The 20590-nt window shown below is 40.2% G+C and overlaps 1 protein-coding gene across 1 annotated transcript in view; it reads left to right on the top strand.

Moving 5' to 3' along the window:
- LOC116316597 (semaphorin-4G-like) overlaps positions 1-20145 on the top strand; it is a 29757-nt gene extending 9612 nt beyond the window's left edge. Inside the window, exons 3-16 of the mRNA XM_039621880.1 lie at positions 3750-3898; positions 6843-6905; positions 7035-7133; positions 7339-7432; positions 7523-7636; positions 8678-8832; positions 9744-9919; positions 10529-10673; positions 11457-11679; positions 13011-13126; positions 13239-13393; positions 13889-13947; positions 15212-17479; positions 19238-20145. Of these exons, the coding sequence (XP_039477814.1) occupies positions 3750-3898; positions 6843-6905; positions 7035-7133; positions 7339-7432; positions 7523-7636; positions 8678-8832; positions 9744-9919; positions 10529-10673; positions 11457-11679; positions 13011-13126; positions 13239-13393; positions 13889-13947; positions 15212-16209 (2546 nt within the window). The 3' untranslated portion in view covers positions 16210-17479; positions 19238-20145. The remainder of the gene's footprint in view (positions 1-3749; positions 3899-6842; positions 6906-7034; positions 7134-7338; positions 7433-7522; positions 7637-8677; positions 8833-9743; positions 9920-10528; positions 10674-11456; positions 11680-13010; positions 13127-13238; positions 13394-13888; positions 13948-15211; positions 17480-19237) is intronic.
- The last annotated feature ends 445 nt before the right edge of the window (positions 20146-20590 follow it).

Genomic DNA, 20590 nt, shown 5'->3' with positions numbered 1-20590 from the left:
AGATAAACCCTCCCTCTGCTGCTCTGTTTCCAGTTACCTGGCATGCCTGTCGCACAAGCTTACACACACAGTTCATTGTGTGCCCTAATGCCTGGATTACACTCTTGAAATATAGGCACTGTCTCCTGTAACTCATTGTATTTACTCACAATGAGGTACTCGTATCACATAGGAAAGGTTGTTACTCTGAAAAGACCGTACAGATGATAACCTTTCTCCTTCTGCTGACAGTAAGAGAGAAAAGCAGGCACCTGATCACCTAGGAGCACCTTGGGATGGCATCTGACTGTTGCTGCTGCTGAAGTGAGCAGAGTGGATTGTGTTTCGCAGCAGCTGATAGGAATCTTAATGACGGCTTACTTTGAGATAACCATGCAATCTTCAGGCGAAAGTGAATAGGCTGAGGATCCAGGAAGTCTGACAATTTAAAATTTGTCTCTTGTAGTCAATAGCAGTCATAAAAAGTGGCTCACTTTTACATTTATATGGCTTAGTTATTGTGCTGATTGTAAAACCTGCACCGGCATGTCAGATATCTTAATTAGATGTTAAATAAAAAAGGTGCATCACAATGGTTGTCATGTACTTGGACTCTTTGTGTCCAAGAAGTGTAGGCATGTGCACGGGTACTCACAGTGGTGTTAGATTACTGATCAGCTGCACTGTTGCAGCAGCATGAGCGAAACGTCTACTCATCCAGATCGAAGTAACTGGTCCTTTAAATACTTCGGAGAGAGATCCCATTTATAAACAAACAAACAAATAAATTAAAAGAATACCTCAAGTATTTCATGAACCAAGTCTGTGTTAGTTTATGAAAATTTTGACCACGTGTAATCATAATTTGTCTAACATTCATGCTTAAAATTAAGCAGAAAACATCAACGACTGAAAAATAGACAAGAAAAATCTGTTTTGCTTTAGGAAAGACTAATTTTCGACTTCATGCTTTTAATGACACTAAAATAAAATCTGGGACAACTGTGCCGCTCAGGGCTCAACCTGAGGACGGAAAGTGTTTAACAAATGATTTGAGTGTAATGCGGTGACTATTACAGCTCATCTGTTTGTGTGTAGAAAAGTACAGACTGTACAATAATGATTTCTTTGGGAAGTGTCATTATATACTTACCAGCCACTTTATTAGGTATACAGATATACTAAGTACAGTGAACTCACTGACATTTTAAAGAAGCCAGTTTGAGATGATCTGAGCTTTGTTACATGGGATATTATCCTGCTGGAAGCAGCAATCAGAAGATGGGTACACTGTGGTCATGTGAATTGTTGATACAAGGCAAGATCAATCTGGCATTTGTACCGTTTATATATTTAAATTTGGACCCTGCGATTTGAATGTCACAGACTTGGCAATATTTTTCCAATCTTCTGTTGGTGAGCTTGTGTGAATTGTAGCTATAGTTTCCTGTTGCAGAGAGGAGAGGTCCTCTGTGTTGTCTTCAGCTGCTGTAGTCCATCTGCTTATAGATTTGTTATGTTGTGTGCCCAGTGATGTGTTTCTGCATACCTCTGTTGTAATGAGTGTTTATTTGAGTTCATGTTGCCTTCAGCTGGAAGCAGTCTGGCCATTCTCCTCTGACCTCTGGGATCATTAAGGCATTTTCACACAGAACTGCAGCTCACCGAATATTTTCTTTTTCTGACCATTTTCTGTAAACCGTGGAGATGGTTGTGTAAGAAAATCCCAGGAGAGCAGCAGTTTCTGTCTGCTGGCACCAAAAACAATGCCATGTTCAAAGTCACCAGGTTGTCTTAGACATGTTTACGCGCCCAAATGCATCGAGCTGTTGCCGTATGATTGGCTAACTAGATATTTGCATTAACAAGCTATTGAACAGGTATACCTATTAAAGTGGCCTGTAAGTCTATTTCCATGTGTGTTTATGGGTTCACATTGTGATGCTCGAGCAGCATGGCAACCTGAGAGTGCTCGGCAGTTTGCAGCAAAAGTTTGCAGCCTTGCTGATTATTTGTTTAGATCTTCCGTAGCTTTCCAGCATCTCACGACTGCTTTGAGCAACTATATTAAGTATTTTTGAGTGAACCCTCTTAGTATCTTGTCCCGTCAGACAGATGCATAGCCTGGAGAAGTGGATGGGGGGAATTTACATAAACAAAGAAACCTCAAACCACAGAAGTCTACAGAAGGATGTTACGGTTAAACCCTTTTATACCTCAGAGTAAAGATAACATTTAGTATTCAACAAGTGCAAGAAAACCTGCGAATTCTTACATTGATAATACTGGAACCATCAGATTTTTTTTTTAGCAGACCTCGTGATAGGATTGTATAGTCTGTTGATCCACTGGTTTGCCACAAGACTTATGAGGTATTCATGGTATTAGAGTGAAAGTATTTGATGCATTTTCTTAAAATTAGTTTTCTATTCACGGATATTTAAAGTGTCATTCTGTTTGTGTGCGCTATAGTTTCTGGGTTTTCTTAGTCACAGCTTGGCATAAAACTTCCCGATTAGATATAGAGCTAGCGATCACTAGCTCTAAGATGTATACCACAAAACCATTTCTTTCCACAGGCCATCACTCGATCATTAGATCATTCGATCACTCACGTATTGTCTCTGCTTAAACATTCACCATACCTGCTACAGAACCAAAGCCTGATGCATGTCCTGTTTGGTTGTATATACCAATATACTGTCAAGTTTAAATCTATATACTGTATCTATAGCAACAAGTTATCCATCCTTCAATTATTTCATAATTTATTCCAACATCTTTGCACTCTGGACTATGCTGTACATGTTGGTACTGTCTGTGAAGAAGGCAAAGAAAAACATGTAGCTCAATTCCTTGTATTTGTGCACATTCTTGGCTAATAAAGCCGATTCTGATTGCAATGAAGTTTTTTCAGCCACGACACCAGCAGATTGAAATTTAACAGTTTTCTCTACCTCACTTAAAAAAAAAATCAACGTTTTTCAAAGAACTCTCTCAAAAATCAAAGAACAAGGTCTTCTTACCACTTTGCCCCAGTGTTCGAAAAATCCCACAGCAAAGAAATCCATCAAAGAAGATGAAATTCTGTTTCACCTTTTACCTCAAACAGTCAGGTTTGATTGAAAACGCTATCACTCTACAGCTTTTAATATGTCCCGCTGTGATGGCCGCGACTTTCTAAAGGCTTTCAGGGACAGTGTGGATTCATTCATTATTTTTGCTTCAATTTATCACCTAAACATCCAAATGGCACTCGAAATTGCTTGATTTTGACATACAAATTACAGTAATTGGTTCTGAAAATACTTCAGCAGACAATTTTGCCCATTGCTCGGAATTTCAGGATGTATAACTGTGCACAGAAGATGCCTTTTTCTCTGAAAAGTGTACCTACAGTTGTTCCCATAGAGACGGACGGTGTTCATGCTGAGATGTACCCAGGTGGTAATATGTAGGCATACATACACAGTTATGGTTGATATCACCCAGAAAAAAAGGTGGTTAAACCTACCAGTCCTCCAATGGATGGCAAATTATTCTTTGTGCCAAACTGCTGTTCATATAATAAAGAGTATGTTTGACAAATTAATGTCTCTAAAGAGTTTTTAAGGTCATTAGGAGCCGTTATACATAAAAAAAAAAAAAAAAAAAGTAGTGTTTTTTTAAAAAGTAGGGATTTGCATATTAGATAAAATTACGACAACAGTCGTAACAAGGAGTTACAGATAGCCACAATCATTAATGTCCTCTCTCCTCTACTCTCCTAGGTCTCCAAGGCTGCAGGCATTTCCAGTCGTCTGCAGTCAACTACAGCACCATGTTGCTGGAGGCTGACAGTGAGCGTCTGTACGTCGGGGCCCGTGGGGCCGTATTCGCTCTCAATGCCTCTGACATCTCAGCCGGCTCTGCTCTCACTGTGAGTTTGTTTGTTTGTTTTCCATCTTGCTGCATGTTGTGTGCCTCAGCTGCCACATCCTTACCTCTGCCACAGCCTCATTTGCATTCAACATCGCAGGAACCTTTTGAGGCAACAATATTTCAGTCTGAGGCAAAAAGCATTCCTCTGTCACTCGTTGTAGTTCTGTATGTGTGTGTGTGTGTGTGTGTGTGTGTGTGTGTTGTGTAGTTGTTAACACAATAACTCACAGGACTATCTTGCTGCATAAATTAATACATTAAAGAGAAAACGGTGAAGAATCAGCTGCTGGATCGTCTCACTTTAAATAGATCCAGAATTTATGGTGACACCACTGGCGTATGTTGACACAGAAATAGTTCCCTAATTCATGCAGTAATTAGCATAACCTATAGCTCATTTCTGCGCTGCTTTTTACACTCACAGACTTTAAAACTGTTCCAAATGCAAAATTGTGAATATCTATCTCAACTCTGGGATCTTTCGTTAGACATAAATTGCTATTACAGCCCTAACAAATGGTCTTTTTTGGACAAAGAAGCAAATTCAGATGCTAATTAATATCATAGGCTAATATAACTGTAGGGTTGGTGACTGTAAGAAGACATTTTCCTTTTATTATCAACATCAAATTTGTAATTTTTTGTTCCGCAAAACCCATTTTTTGCACTATTAGAGACTGAAGTTAATTCATCTGTGAAAAAAGCTTTGTTAAATGACTATACAGCATTTTACATGCTCAGCTATGGAGCACCCCGTTGCTTTGCTGCTTTGAATTCTTTCACAAAATAATGCAATTTTGTTCATATGTTAAGTAGTCTTGAAATATTTAAAAGCAGTAGGAAGCACATACGCTTTCACACAGGTACGGCGGCTGTTGTTCATAAAGAAAGCATCAAATTTTCATCATAGTCTCTTTTGTATTTCTGACAGGGAAGCTGCAGCGAGCGTATCTCCTGCCCTCTGAAATTTCGAACATAACTCCGAGACCTGTATTCAATAAAGTATTCTTAGCATTACCCCACCAGGACCACTAGAGTTAAAATCAGCACTCTTAAATATTGCATTCAGTTTGTGGCGACTTTCAGCACTGTGTGCTCTAGAATAAGATAATTAGTGTTGACTGTCTTCAGTAAGAACTGAAAGCCCTTCTTCATATGTCATGTTACTTTTGTGCATCTAAAAAATGAATTTACTGTCATTTCATTAAATGTAAAACCTTATTCATCACTGTTGGACATTTGCAGGGTTGGTTAGCAGAGCACAAATATGCAAGTATGCACAGGTAGTAGTAATTGCCCGTGGCTAGACACTACTTGGACTTCCTTAATAGTAACTCATCTACATTACAATCCCCTTGGAAATGCTCTTTCCACACAAAGAGGTGACTGACTGTTACACTATGGGAAAAAAATTGAAAAAAGTCAAAATGTCAAGGCAACGTGATTTAATAGATTTTCTGAACTGGTGTTGACTTTACTTTGAAAGTGTTCAGGAAACTTGACTCATCTTGTTCAGCTACTTGTTACTAATATTCCTGTGAGGTCAACAGTAAAATCCAAGCTTCAGCGGCGAGTGTTATACCTTCACAAAACACATAAATTCTTGTTGAGTAAACAGACTCAACTTGAACCCTTTTCCTTGCAATTTTCAACTCCTACTTCATTTCCATCAGCACCTTGATCTGCATATTTGGACCATATTTATCTAGCAGGGGTTGTGACACCCTGCGTAAACCTGTCTTTGTGTTTCCTCCCAGTTGTGAAACGTGGGAATTTTGCTTCTGAGGCGAATGTGCTAACCCCTACATCCTTGCAAAACATAATTTTTAAGCTGAATTTCAGCAGTGTCCTGTTCAGTTTATTTATTAATTTATACATTCATTTATATTCTTATATAAAATTATAGCAACATAAATGTCTTTGGAAGGTTCATTTATTTTGACAATGTAAGAGTTAGCATGCTTGTCAACATGTGAAAGGTTCCCTCTTTGCAGCTAGGAAGCAACACAAACCGAGCCTTGTGTGTGGGAGTCATAAAATAGTGTGCTCTCACTGCAGGTATCAAACCTGGATAAATGGAAAGGTTGCATTGGGAAGGGTTTCTGCTCTAAAAAATGAGCCAATCCCCAAAATTTATTGTTAACTTCAGAGATATAGTGTAATTAGCTGAACAAGAAAATCCATATTTTACAGTGTACAGGGTACTAAATACCCAGGCTTAAATGACTCACCTTTACTGCTGTTTTATAAACCTTGTTTGAGGTGCAGTTATATGGTCTGTGATCTATGCCATTATGTGTTGTTTTTGGTGTATAAAATTGATGAATGCTGTGGCCTTTGTGCAGCCCTGGTGGAATATTCCAGTCTCACCTCAGATGGAATTTTGCCATTGGTGTGAAACCACAAGTGGAAAGTTCCTACTGGTGGAACACCAGTGAAAAAGTCTCCTCGATGAGGGCTTGTATGTTGTTTTTAAAAGAATTCAAGTTAAACACGACCATGCTAAGAGAATAAAGGCACTTGAAATTTTCTCCAAGCGAAAGCGTGCCTTGGAGTTCTTTGATGTTTTAGCTGCCATGCTCCTTTGTTTTCTAGCTTGTGACAACCTGGCATTAAACTGGTTTGCTAATTATCCTAATACAGCAAAAGTTTGTGCTGTAAGGAGTGGCTGCAGTCATGTGCGCGCCGCTCCTCTGTCTTGCTGTAAGAATTTACTTTCATTGTTAAAAAACAAACAAACTCGCAGCTGTCTAAGAACACAACAAATTCAGATGATGATAACATTCTTAATGCGTGCACTGACGAAGCAAAAGTAACGTTATCAGAGTTTATCTGCTGTCACATCTGTGACACAGTCCAAAGGGGTTTATGTAGGTTGGTGATATGAAGCCATCCGTTTTTGGTGATCTCTGTCTTACTGTATGTTATCTGGTGTGTTATAGATTGACTGGGAGGCCTCCCCGGAGCAAAAACATCAGTGCCTGCTCAAGGGAAAAGACAATAAGGCAGGCATTTACAGCACTTGTTCTTCCACCCTCAGCCCTTTATTGGTTTTTTTTGGATATGGGTCTATTTTATGTGTTGATATTAGCTCGCTCTTTGCAATATGTTTTTTTTCCATCTTCTTCTTTCAGACCGAGTGTTTTAATCACATCCGCCTTCTCCAGAGGTTCAACTCAACTCATCTCTACATGTGTGGTACTAATGCCTACAGACCCCTCTGTGCATACATAGTATGTACATATATGCTTTTTTTTAACAGCAGTGCAAATACAGCATATTTAGAAATTGTATTTTTTGCTTTATAGATGTGACCTTTACTAAAAAAGAAAGCGTGTGCTTTCTGTTATTTTCCAGTGTTTTGTTTGTAAGTTTTCTGTGATTAAAAGATACCTTTGTGCATGGAGTTTCCATATTCAAATCTTTGCTCCTGTACAGGACGTGGAGAGATTTGTGATTTCATCTCAGCCCGAAGAAGGCAGAGACAAATGCCCCTACGGCCCCACAACAGGTTACACTGCCCTCATTATAGGTAAGCCAGTTAAAATACACCAGTCTCTCCTAAAGCACCAATAAACAGCTGTATAAGATGGTAAACTGTTTTGTTTTTTTTCTCTTCCAGACCAGCAGATATATACAGCTTCCCAGTATGAGTTTAGGAGCTTTCCAGATATCCGCCGCAACTCTCCGTCTCCCACGCTGAAGACAGAAGATGCTCCCACACGCTGGCTGAATGGTGAGTTAATCTCCTGGCACGATAAAAGCTCCTTTAGCGCGTTTGGGTGGCAGAATGGTGCAAGTGGACAGGGGTTTGAGCAAACGGCCAGCTAACGTCATGTTAAACCTCCACATGACCTTCTCTGCTGGAATATCCTTGGTGACTCACATACTCCTTCAGTTTCAGTGGATCGGTGATGTAATGGTTAACTTTAAGACTGCTACTGATTGAGGTTTGTAGTCCAAGCTTGTAAATCGAACACTTTGGTTCGGGCTCAAATATCTCAGCAATCATCATGAAGTTGGCCTTCATGTTCCTGTCAGGATTAATCATTATGATAATTTATTAAAATCTTATTAAAATACTTTGTGACATATGCTCAACATTGCAGTGGTCTTGGACAAAATACCGTACTCCAGTTTACCCCTGATTTGCCTATCAGATTATGCATGTATAATAGTTAAAGTCCATGTGCTGTTCACTTGCTGTGATTTGTGCCCATGTGAGAAGGTAGGGCAGGTATCTTGTGTGGGTGTTGTGTGTCCCGCCCCCTGCATGCTCTACCTATTTCCAGTAGTGATAACAGAGTTCATACAGTCTCCTTGTCGTGTGCTGCATATCTATGAGAACAATGTTGGTTCAATATCCTGACTAGATTATTCTGACATTGTTTGGAGTTCATAGGTGAACTCCAAACAGGACCAAGATAATCCCAGATACAGGTCAGAGACCAGGACAGGATTACAGCTGTTATATAGAGTCTTATTGATCAGGGCAGATGTAAGGCAGTGTCTTATGGTGCTTATTCCTTTCAATAATTGGGGGAATCAATGGGTAGTTATTACCTGGTTGGACACACAGGGGAAGTGGGGAGCCGAAGCCAAGGGATCCATAGCAACAAGTGGATTAGGGTGGCCTCCAGAAGAGACTAGAGTAGCAGAGTCTACAACCTGGCGTCGTGGTGGAATTGAGAACACAGCTGTGTTCAGTGTTGTGTAATGTTTAAAAGACTTTTGTCACATTTACAATAAGTGACTCTCCTTTTATCCCCCCTTGCAGAGGCAGACTTTGTGGGTTCGGTCCTCGTGAGGGAGAGTGTGGGCAGCAGTACCGGTGATGACGACAAGATCTATTTCTTCTTCACTGAAATAAGCCAGCAACAGACACCAACCTACAGCCACAGCCGGGTGGCACGAGTTGCTCGGGTTTGTAAGGTGAGTGCAGATTGAAAGAGGTGCATGAGATATTTTTCATGTGGGAGTGAAAGATTGCGTCAGGCTAACTTGAGTGAAGCTTTAGCTTATGATAGAAGAGAGGGCTGTAATAGATGAGGGGCTGGATAAAGAATGCATTTGGAACAAGGCCCCAGTGTAATTAGAAGAGCAGACTGTGAAGCTGATGAATTGGTTACAGAGGCAGTGTAACTCGGAGTGAGACGGATGGATGGTTACAGGTAAGACACAGACTATTTAGCATCGTCTGCTGCCTGTATCGATAAAGTTTTAGATTTCCTGCTGCCTGGTAAAGTATCAAGAATGACAAGAGCCAGCTGTACTGTTCTAACCTTGTTTTCTCCTGTGGCGCCTTTAAATTAAGTCAGCTCGCAAGTTCTCTCCTTGAAAGCAGGGCAAAGTATTCATCCTAATAGCAGTGCCTTGTGGCTACATGTGTGACACTAGCAATTTGCCCCAGGCTGAATACATTTTAAGGTTAAAATCAAAAAGCTACATGGTGCCATTTTTTGGATTTTCCATAAGACCCGCAGCCTCGAGTGAAGCTTTTTATATAGTGAATGGGTGTTGAGATGTCTCTCTGTACGTGTGGCTGTCACATCCAATTAGAAACTCACTCTACTGTGAGTGCTTTCAACCTGCTGAGGATAAACACACACACATACACGCAAATCTGTAAATTACAGTGGTGAGTCTTACCTATGGGAAGCTATAAACTTATTGAATATATCGTTATTGCTTTCCCTTACCATCTGTTGTGCTCATCAGGAGCTTCATATCCTCTCGTGTGCCACCTTGAGTCGTGTTCAGTCTATTTTTCTTTTATCTCACATCACCCCCCCATTCTCCCTCCTCCCTCTGTTTCTCCTTCCTCCTCACCTGTCATCCCACAGGAAGACCGCGGAGGACATTTAACTCTCCAGAAACGGTGGACGTCCTTCCTCAAGACTCGGTTGACTTGTTCTCTTCCCGAGTATGATTTCCACTTCAACATACTGCGCAGTGTGTTCGCTCTGCCTGGCCAAACGCCGCAGGACACGTTCTTCTACGGCATCTTCGGCCTGGAGTGGTGAGTGCGAATTTGTATGTTGCCAAGATCGCCGATCGACAGGGTCTTTGAGGATGCAAATGCAAATGAGTGAGATGGAGATGAAAGGCAGCAATCGATCCGCTGAGACAATCAAAGACGACGTGAAGGGACAGGATGAAAGACAGAAGGAATTTCTTTATCCAGGCGATGTGAAAAGAAGCTGATTGCAGAAGTTTAACAGTAGTTTAAGGAAGAGTTGTACTCAAAATTTAACAAGTGACACTACATCTATTTGTAATACTGTCCATGGTTAGGATGCTGCTCCTCACCGGCTCCGGCTCTCCTTTCTCTTACCTCAGGTCCGACAACACTTCTCTAAAACCACTTACCTCTCTCCTCCTTCTCTTTTATTCTTCCCAGACAGATATAACTTTTAATCAGCTTCATACCATCTCTTTCAGCGTTCGTCTCCTCCTCCCTCCCTGCCCCACGCTTTCATCCCATTTATCTTTTTCTATCATTTCATCGAGGTGACTCACTGATCTACTGTACTTCTACTGCTGTCACTATGGAAACCCTGGGTTTACTGCTGTTATTGTTCGCGGCTCGCGCTCTGGTCTTTCTCATTGTGTGAGTTGATGTCTTTAGGAAAAACGTCAAGGCGTCTGCAGTGTGTCGGTTCACTCTGTCTGAAGTCCAAGAAGCCTTTCAAGGACCTTACATGGAGAACCAGGACTCTGGTTCTAAGTGGAAAGAATACACTGGAAAGATCCCCGACCCGCGACCTGGAACGGTAAATGCACACAGTGGCCACTGAATCCCTTAAACATACTATAAGGAACACAAATAACGTCTCCCTAACAGAGAGCAGATGAAACCGATGCAAAGCGAAGATTCATAAAGAGACGACAGGAATAGATGAAGGGAAAATAATTGAGAAAATGAGTGGCGGCCTCAAGGATGAAGCTCAAAACACAACCAGCTTATGTCACTGAAAACCATTTCCATGGCGATTAACTGAAGCTCGCAGCTTGGGTGACAATGGCTTAGTGCAGCAGCCAGGGCCGTGTCATCGTTAGCAGGAGCAGACATCATCCACTGCAGTGTCACTTCAACACTTTGTGGGACTTAATTTTAACTTTGCTATTAAATGGAAAGGAGAAATGGTCAAGGGTTTTAACTTGGGAGCGTGAAAGCCTCTTAGAGGAGTTGGCTGAAATGATTTGAAAGGAACAAAGAGAGGAGGAAAGTCGGTCCCTTAGTCAGGTACAGAGGAAGCTGATTCACCCGCATGTCAGCACAAGCCAGCTGCTGAACCCATGCAGGCTCATTGCAACCGAAGTAAAAAAAGTCACATTTTCCCCAGACACAGTGTTTCACGGTCTTGCATTTTCGTCTTGATCCCGATTTTCCCACAAGACCATCTCTAAGCTCTCTGACACCCTCTCTGCCTTCCAGTGTTGGCCTCTATTACAAATCAGCCAAAAATACCGCTGTTCCCTACAGCCCACATCATGCCTTCTTACTTGCTCATCATCTCTTCTCTTGTTGTGCTCTTTGTCTTATTTTCCTGCAGTGTATAACTGATGCTCTGAGGGCCAGAAACATGAACTTCTCCACTTCCCTGCCTGATGATGTTCTGAATTTTGTCAGGAGGCATCCTCTGATGTCCAAGCAGGTCGAGCCTGCAGACCGACGCCCCCTTTTGTTTAGGAGGACCACAGACTACACACACATGGGTGTACACACGGCCCAGGGATTAGATGGACAAATTTACTATGTATTGTACATGGGCACAGGTGTGTATGAATTCAGATTAGGTATTAACTTTGCAGCCAGTTAAATAATTAGTTTTTCTGTATTGTTGTCAAAATAAATGTGTGATAACTTAAGCTTAGCTTGGTGTAAAAACTGAAAACACAAAGCTTGCCTTGTTCCAGAGAAGATGAGGTCCTTGTGGCTTATGAGAAGATTCAAGACCCTTGCTGTCCCTGGAACCAGTCCACCTGCATATCATTTTAGACTTCCTGTAGTTCTTGTTCAACCAGCTTTTCATTTGTTTCTCAAGAAACAAGCAAAAATAACAAGTCATCCTGTCAGTGGTTTTTCAAGCACTGAGCAAGCAGCTCATACGGGAAATATAAGCAACATTTGACTGGAATAGAAAAAAAACCCCACTTAAATCTGTACTTAGCGGCTTTAAGGCTGAGCATTGATTTTTGAACACAGTCTTGTGTCATCCTGGTCCACTGCCAACTTGATGTTGCAATTCTACTTGCATGTAACTACACATTGTTTCAGTTTGCAAAACATTCTGACGTAGTCAAAACTCCTCCTTCTCCTGCCTCTCCCTAGCACAATGCTGGTACACTACAGTAAATTCATTTTATCTGTTAATTATTTTTTTTTAGCCTTTTAGACATTAAAAACTGTCTAACAGCACAAAGTGCCTGTCATAAATAAAAGCACTGGGCCAGTGACGCATTACACCTGCAGGAACTGCTCTATGGTTATGGAAATCCACGAAGCTCCCGGCACATCATTTTTATGCTGATGTTAATGCCAGAGGATGTTTTGAACGCTGATGCTTTTGATTCAGCAGAGCACTGACAACTTTCACTAGCTGTGCATGGCCAAACTCCGTGAACCGGCTCTGTAGCTTTACATGAGCTTCCACTTCTTGACTGAGTAGCTTTGTTTTCTAAATTACTCCAATGCAATATTACTGCTTATAGCCGATCATGGATTATCTAGGGGGATATACATTTCGCGCACTGATTGTAAAGGCAGGCTGCATGGTTAGCTGCTTAATTTTCAATACCTGCAGCAATGGGACTCAAAACACTTGAATTCAAAGATTAAGAGTCTGTGACCCAATATGTTTGTCCAAAATGATTTTGTTTACCTGTATTCTAGCACCTATTTATGTAAGTAAAAGGAAAGAACTACCTTCAGTGTTTGCAATACGAAATGGTGAAATGTATATTAATCAATGGATAAATGAGAGGTAGGAATTCACCCTATAACCCAGTGTCTGATAGACATGCACATTTCATTCAGCTTGTATTACAGTGTGTTTTGTGTTATGTATAGTGCTTTATTTCTAATGATTCCCCTTTGTGTCACCCAGATGAAGGCTGGTTACACAAAGCCGTAGACATCAAAGGTCAGCTGCACATTATTGAGGAGCTTCAGCTGTTTGAAGAGCCACAGCCTGTTAACAATCTACTGATATCTGACAAACAGGTAGTGACCGATGCACAGACAGCCACATTTATTAGATGCAATTTCTGCTTTAAACAGAGTTATCTGTGTCCTACATGTCCTATACAATATATGACTCTTGTTTCTCCCTCAGTGGAGTGTGTACATGGGCTCTCCATCAGGCGTGGTTCAGCTGCCACTCTCTAGCTGTGGTAGATACACTTCCTGCTATGATTGCATCTTTGCCAGGGACCCGCACTGTGCCTGGAACGGAGCAGAGTGCGTGGACGTCGTGATGCAAGCAGACAGGTCAGTTTAAAAGGGTGTGTGTGTGTGTGTGTGTGTGTGTGTGTGTGTGTGTGTGTGTGTGTGTGTGTGTGTGTGTGTGTGTGTGTGTGTGTGTGTGTGTGTGTGTGTGTGTGTGTGTGTGTGTGTGTGTGTGTGTGTGTGTGTGTGTGTGTGTGTGTGTGTGTGTGTGTGTGTGTGTGTGTGTGTGTGTGTGTGTGTGTGGTTAGATCAGGTGATTAAAGTGCCTTTTTGTACGTTTGATCTGAGTAAAGTTAAAGTATCAGCATGCCCTGTCGCACTCTCACACTGTTGTGTAATTCAGTGCTGGCAGAAAGCAGATGGTTGTGATCGTAAACATAGCCTGTGTACTTTAGGTGTACTGATTATTCAGGAAAGATACGCTTCCTCTCTAGAAAGCAGATATCGAAGCAATAAATAGCTGACATTCTTATGTTAAGGTGCCTGTTTATTCCTCGTACTGATGTACCTATTGTTATGATTTATCTCTCTTCACAGATCCACATTAATCCAGGATATCCAGCATGGCACCGAGGGATGTGAGAACACACAAGGCGGTACGCAGAAATCTCATCTGCTCCTCAGTGCTGCTGTTCCAAAAGAAAAAAAGAGAAAAAAAACCTTAATGCTTGAAAGGGAAATTAAAAATAGAGAACGCTAGGAAGGACTCGAAAGACGCATAGTTGTCATCAGATGGCATGAAGGCCTCTTTGAAAGTTGATTATGCGCACTGTGTTGGCAAAATCCTCTCCTCCCTTCTTTAATCACATTTTTGCCATCTCTGGAGAGAAATCTGTTTGATATTCAAGGCAGGCGAAGTCCTTCTCTCACTCCTCAATTTCAATCTGATAAAGTGTAGCTTCTTCTGCCCCCCTCACTCCCTCGCTCTGTGCAAGGTAATGTGAGGGCAGGAATTAAAAGATTTGTAATTGGAGTTCATGCCTCAATAACTTTGGCCTTTGATGCAGTAGATGTAAAGCAATGAACACATATATATATATATATATATATATATATATATATATATATATATATATATATATATATATATATATATATATATATATATATATATATATATATATATATATATATATATATATATATATATATATATATATATATATATATATATATATATATATATATATATATATATATATATATATATATATATATATGTATATATATATATATATATATATATATATATATATATATATATATATATATATATATATATATATATATATATATATATATATATATATATATATATATATATATATATATATATATATATATATATATATATATATATATATATATATATATATATATATATATATATATGTATATATATATATGTGTATATGTATATATATATATATATATATATATATATATATATATATATATATATATATATATATATATATATATATATATATATATATATATATATATATATATATATATATATATATATATATATATATATATATATATATATATATATATATATATATATATATATATATATATATATATATATATATATATATATATATATATATATATATATATATATATATATATATATATATATATATATATATATATATATATATATATATATATATATATATATATATATATATATATATATATATATATATATATATATATATATATATATATATATATATATATATGTGTATATATGTGTGTATATGTTACTAAAACGTGTCTGTGGCTGATTTGTGGGTTTTCTTGTGAAATCTGTGTTTCAGCACATGTGGGCTTGCTTGTGTTTTTCAGATGTTGTTCACCGGAACCGCTCAGTGCGGGTGGGTGATGACGTGCTGCTGCAGTGTGAGCTCAGCTCCAATCTGGCGACGCCCCTCTGGATGCTGGACGGCAGACAGGTGCAGGGGTACGACCTCAACTCTGGTTTTAGAACCGGCACAGATGGCCTGCTGATCATTGATGCCCGGCAGGACCAGAGTGGCTTGTACACCTGCTACGGCGTTGAAAACGGTGTAAAGGTTGCTATAGTTACCTACAATGTCACCATCCGGTTGGACCTGCACCCTCCACCGCCTGTTGATCCAACTCATGGCTTTGCCATCACCAGAGCACCCAGTGAGCATCCCCCGACAGAGAAGAGCAAGCCTCCATTGCTGAGCCCTCTTCTCCCACACTCAGATTTGCTTTCCCCCAGGAACATGAAGGCCATCTACCTGTCCCTCATCACTATCCTCGGAGGCCTGTGCGTGGTTCTCACTGTGGTTCTTATCTACGTGGGCTTCTGTTTGCGAGTAGGCCACAGAGGAAAGTACTCAATACGGGCTGCGGCTGCGGCCCACCAGAGTGGTAAGAAGCACCACAGGAACAGGAAACAGCACAGAAACTCCACCACCATGGAGCTGAAGACCATCTCGAGTCACTGTAATGGCAACGGCATTTGTAACGGAAGTTCGAAGATGCATAATGGCAACATTCAGGACGGAGGCTTGCTACAGATTGTCCCTGGTGAGGGTCACACTTCACCCAGTAATGAACCTCTTCCCCCGGCACCGCCTCTCCCTCCTACACCTCAACTTACTTCGCCAGGGTGTGACTTTTCCAACGGGTTGTCGGCCACGCTGCCTAGTGTCCTGAGGAGGATGCATGGGAACAGCTATGTGCTTCTGAGACAGAGTGACTCTGAAAACATGTCACCACCTGGTTATTCCTTTGCTGAGGAGCTCAACAAGATCTTAGAGAAGAGGAAACACACTCAGCTGCTGCCCAGGCCGGATGAGAGCTCTGTGTAGACAGATGTAGCTTCCCCTATAGTGGGCGTACTGCTAAGTGTTCTTAGCTGGTGCCTGTCACGTGACTCATTATTGCTGTTGTCTAAAGCAGTGAAAGAGTCAGAAATGAGACATTCCTATTTTTGAACTGCTTGTCAAACTGAATTCCCCAATTTCCCAATGCGCGACAAATGAGAACATAAATCCCAGTGAAGGGGCCGAGCATGAAACAAAAAAAGAGCAATCTACCTCACCTCAAAACTGCCCATAAGAACAAGTGCAGTCAGTCCCCCGTCTGATCTGAGTGTCATGTCTGAGCCCTCTGCTCCACAGAGCACAAAGCGGGATGCACAGGCTCCAACAAGTCAAATTGAGCCACACTGGAATATGAATACATGTGAAGAGTCGATTCAGACCGGAGGGCAGCTAGCCAGAGTTAGTTTATGCACAGATGGCCTATGCATTTTTAAAAACGTGAAGGGGGAGAGGGGAGGGAATGTGGTGTGCAGTGTTTTTGCTTTTAACTAATTGCAATAACCAACACAAAATATTTTACAGTAATATAGGACTGGATGGCACATAACATTTACACCAGCCATCAATTGGTGAACTAATCATTATTTAATATTAACCCTGCTTAATGAAATATTTCTTTATTTACTGATTTATATAATTACTAAACACATAATGCACCACTTTTAGTAGATAATAATATTAATTGTTTATATGTATTATTTAAATTGCAGAAAAATTAATTTGTGTTAATTTGTTGATAATCCAGGTGATGCTGTCAATGCATCATAAATGGTTAAAACATGAAGCAGTGTGTTAGCCTTTAATACTCCAGTTTAATTAATATCTACTAATTCCTACAAGTAGCCATTAGAGTCCACATTACGTGCAAAATTCATGAGGGATTAAACTTATTAAACCCTTAGATGAAAGTGTATTAAATAGTGATTATTTCACCAAGTACTGATGGACATCCCGGGATAATATGTGACAGTATTATTAATTTTAGTGCACTTTAAATGCCAGTAATTTTAAAGTCATTGTTATTAACTCTGCAACCAGCCAGCCAGAGGAAGTTTTTTTTTCTTTCCCCCCCTTGTCAGTGTGATGAGTTGCAACTGTGCAGACCTCAGCTGTGTCTGCTGGACCTTCTCTGACACAGTGGGTCAGGAGAAAAACACTGACTGAGCCTGAATCCACCGCTGAGTGACACCCTGCATGAGACCGTCACACAGAATGACAGACTGCGGGAAACAGAGTTCGCCAAGAGCGTTCCAAGGTTAATAGTCTTTATATTGCACTGATACATCTTCTGCACAGGCTGTTAGCCAAACAGGTACTTGAGGCTATGGATCATAGAGATAACCACCCCTCATTCTTTATATTTTGTTTCCAAGGAGCCAGACTTTGTTGTAATTGTTTATAAGTGGTTTTTGAGGAATAGTTCTGAATGTCTTCAAAGATTTTCTTTGGGCATTGGCTGCTTTTTTCACTCTTTTTCAGTCCAGTCCTTATACATTTTCATAGGAATGCTTTTATGTTTGGTTCATCCCTTGAATTTGATGTCTCTTTATCATTTATAGGTCACTGTTGTCTACACATAACAGACAACTTAGTAAAAACACATCTGTCTCCTGTGTCAGGAAGCCATTCTTAAGGAAGGGGCACAGTGAGGCTGAGGTGTACCAAATTACACAAGATCTGGACTGGAAATCAGTACCAACAGATTTAAAATCTTTGGTTCAGATCATTATCAATATGTATGGAGGAGGTCAGAACAGAGGCACAGTGAGTGTCTACAGCCATCTGTGAAACACCGTGGAGGCTATGTCATGGCTTGGGGTTGCAATTCAACAACTGGTGTTGGCAAGTTCTGAAGGCAGAAAAGTGCCATCAGATTTTGATCCAAAATCCAACAAAAAGGTTTGAATTTTTTTCAAAGACCTGGAAAACTATTCTTGAAGACAATTTAAGAAAATTACAGAAAAGTTTGACTAAGGTAGTTCAGGCTTGTCTGAGAATCATGGTGGTAACACCAAATATTGACTTTCAAACTCATTAATTGTGCAAACTCTTTTTGCCCTACATGCTTCATTTTCATGGATTCTTGCATGTTTCAATAAACTGCTGCACCCATTTCCCTAGCAAAACTTAAAGAAATGAGGTTTGGCTCAGGACTTTTGCACAGTAGTGGACACATAGTTTCTACCCACCTGTATGCTATAACAGCGTGTCAATTGGATCAGCTTGGTTATTAATAATTTGTGGAGGAATGTAAGCTCACAGATTCCCGATTGAAAACATATGCTATAAACTCATTCACAGCTGCACTGTCTTATCTCCAACAAATTTACACTCTGACAGAATAATTCATTTATGGGAATAATCCAGCCATGCAGGAAATTAAAACAAATTTCTCTTGCATCAATGATTAATGTTTAGACTGATTTGGCCATTATGTTGCTCAGTCTCACTCTCAGTCCTTTTTATTTCCTTAATCCATCTTCTCTTGCTGCATCTTCAGCTCCCATGCCTGAGCGCAGTATTAATTAAACAGTCGTCTTATGACGAGGATGGAGAAACTGAGTGAGAAGTCTCCCCGGACATTTACATTATGTAACACTCTCAGGTTTCTAATTATTTTTCTCATACCCCCGGGCATGGGGTGTGGTTTTCCATTTAATTGCTGTACGTCAAGAAAAGCAAAAATAACTAGAGTGTAAACAACATCATGATAAACATGAGTGATGAGCATGTAAAGTTGTACGTGTGATTGAACTTAACATGGCCGTGATGTCAGGAGGCCAGCGTAGCTGTGGCTTGAGCTCGCCTTTCCAGTCAGCGTCACTAATCAAAGACAAAAGGAGAAGAATGTAGCTTGAACACTTCACACATTAAAAGCCTTCATTAAAACCATTTGACCTCGATTCAAAGCACAACACGAGGTGAACACAACTACAGGGGTTTGATGTGATTTGCAGTTTTATTCGACTGCAGTGGAAACGCTGAATATTTTTGCCTTCTCTCTCGTTTGTAGGTGTGATGAGCACAGGTCAGTTTGAAGCCCACTTAATTTCATTCCCGAGGATACCATCTCCCAACCAGTGTCAGATGGCAAAACTGGCTGCAAAGATGTTCTTTAATGAGCACTGAAATCAAATTTTCTGTCGTTAGTGGACAGCGGAGCCTGAAGCGAGGCTGGATAAGGGCTTCAGCATAAGAGTCTCTGCCCCAGCAGCAACAACTGGAAAGGAAATTGTTGGCTCCCGTGTCTTACCGAGCAGCATTTCTCCTTCAGAAAGCAGCTGCGTGCGTGTTTATGTGTGCGCAGAGTGCCCTTCCCTCTGTTTCATGTAATAACCTTTTTTTCCCCTCACTTGCTGCATGAATTGTTTCAACACTGTTTCTCTTTAAGTAAAGGACAAAGAAAACTAATTTTACTATTAATCGAAAGTGCCAAGTTTGTTGTTTTGTGCGCCTATTTTATCCCTCAAAGAAGCTGCATATTTATTTTGTAATTTTGTACATTGTATGTTTTGGAATTTACTGTCAATGTTTTGTGTCAAAGTGCCACTTGTTAAACAAATGCCTAACAAAAAGGAGGATCACACTTTGCCTGTGTTGCACAAAATGTAATAAATAGAAGCACGGTAGACAAACAAAAAGCATGCAGAAGCCGTACCAGCACCACAGAAGTGAATATTTATAACCTACTAAGGGAAATGAAAATGCACCAAATTATATATAAATCTCACAATATTCCTAATGTCTTAATTAGGGATCGTTAAGCTTTTTTTGTCACTGTAATTGTTTTGTTCTCTGTTTGCATGCTTGTGCACACAGCAAATCCAATTCTTTTATTAAGCTAACACAAAGAATTAAAAGGGAAGTGGGTTCCTTCACATTTCAGTCATGATGAATTTGAATAAAACTTTCTACTTCAAAGACTTCTTCATTTTTGCTTTTGCAGATACAAAGGTAGATGAAAGAAATCCTACCCTTGTCAAAGCTTTTTTATATGTAAGAGGAGAGAGAGAGCGAACTATGCAAGCCTGCAAATATTGTCAGTGAGGCATCTGCTTTGTAACTGGAAGCAGGCTTGAGTTCCTGCAGCAAGCGCAGACTGGTACGGAAAGTTTTGCTGTGAGGTTGATCGGCTCGGAGCCAGCAGGCCGGTGCTGTTGATTAAAACCAACTGCATAATGTGCGTCATGTGTCCAGCAAAGGCATTAAAAGACAACGTCCAATGTTGGAGCGTTTATCAACGAGCAGCAGGTCTTGCATTCACAGTGCACCTTTTGAATTTACTCAATCGGAATGCTACAGTGCAGAACTACCCTCCTCCCCTCCCAAACAGATCTCTCCATCATCCATAAGACCTTTTCCTTCA

Source organism: Oreochromis aureus, linkage group 13 (genome assembly GCF_013358895.1).
Source record: "Oreochromis aureus strain Israel breed Guangdong linkage group 13, ZZ_aureus, whole genome shotgun sequence".
NCBI classification, from domain to species: domain Eukaryota; kingdom Metazoa; phylum Chordata; class Actinopteri; order Cichliformes; family Cichlidae; genus Oreochromis; species Oreochromis aureus.
Note: the sequence above shows the minus strand (reverse complement) of the source record. Positions and strands in the feature narration are given on the sequence as shown.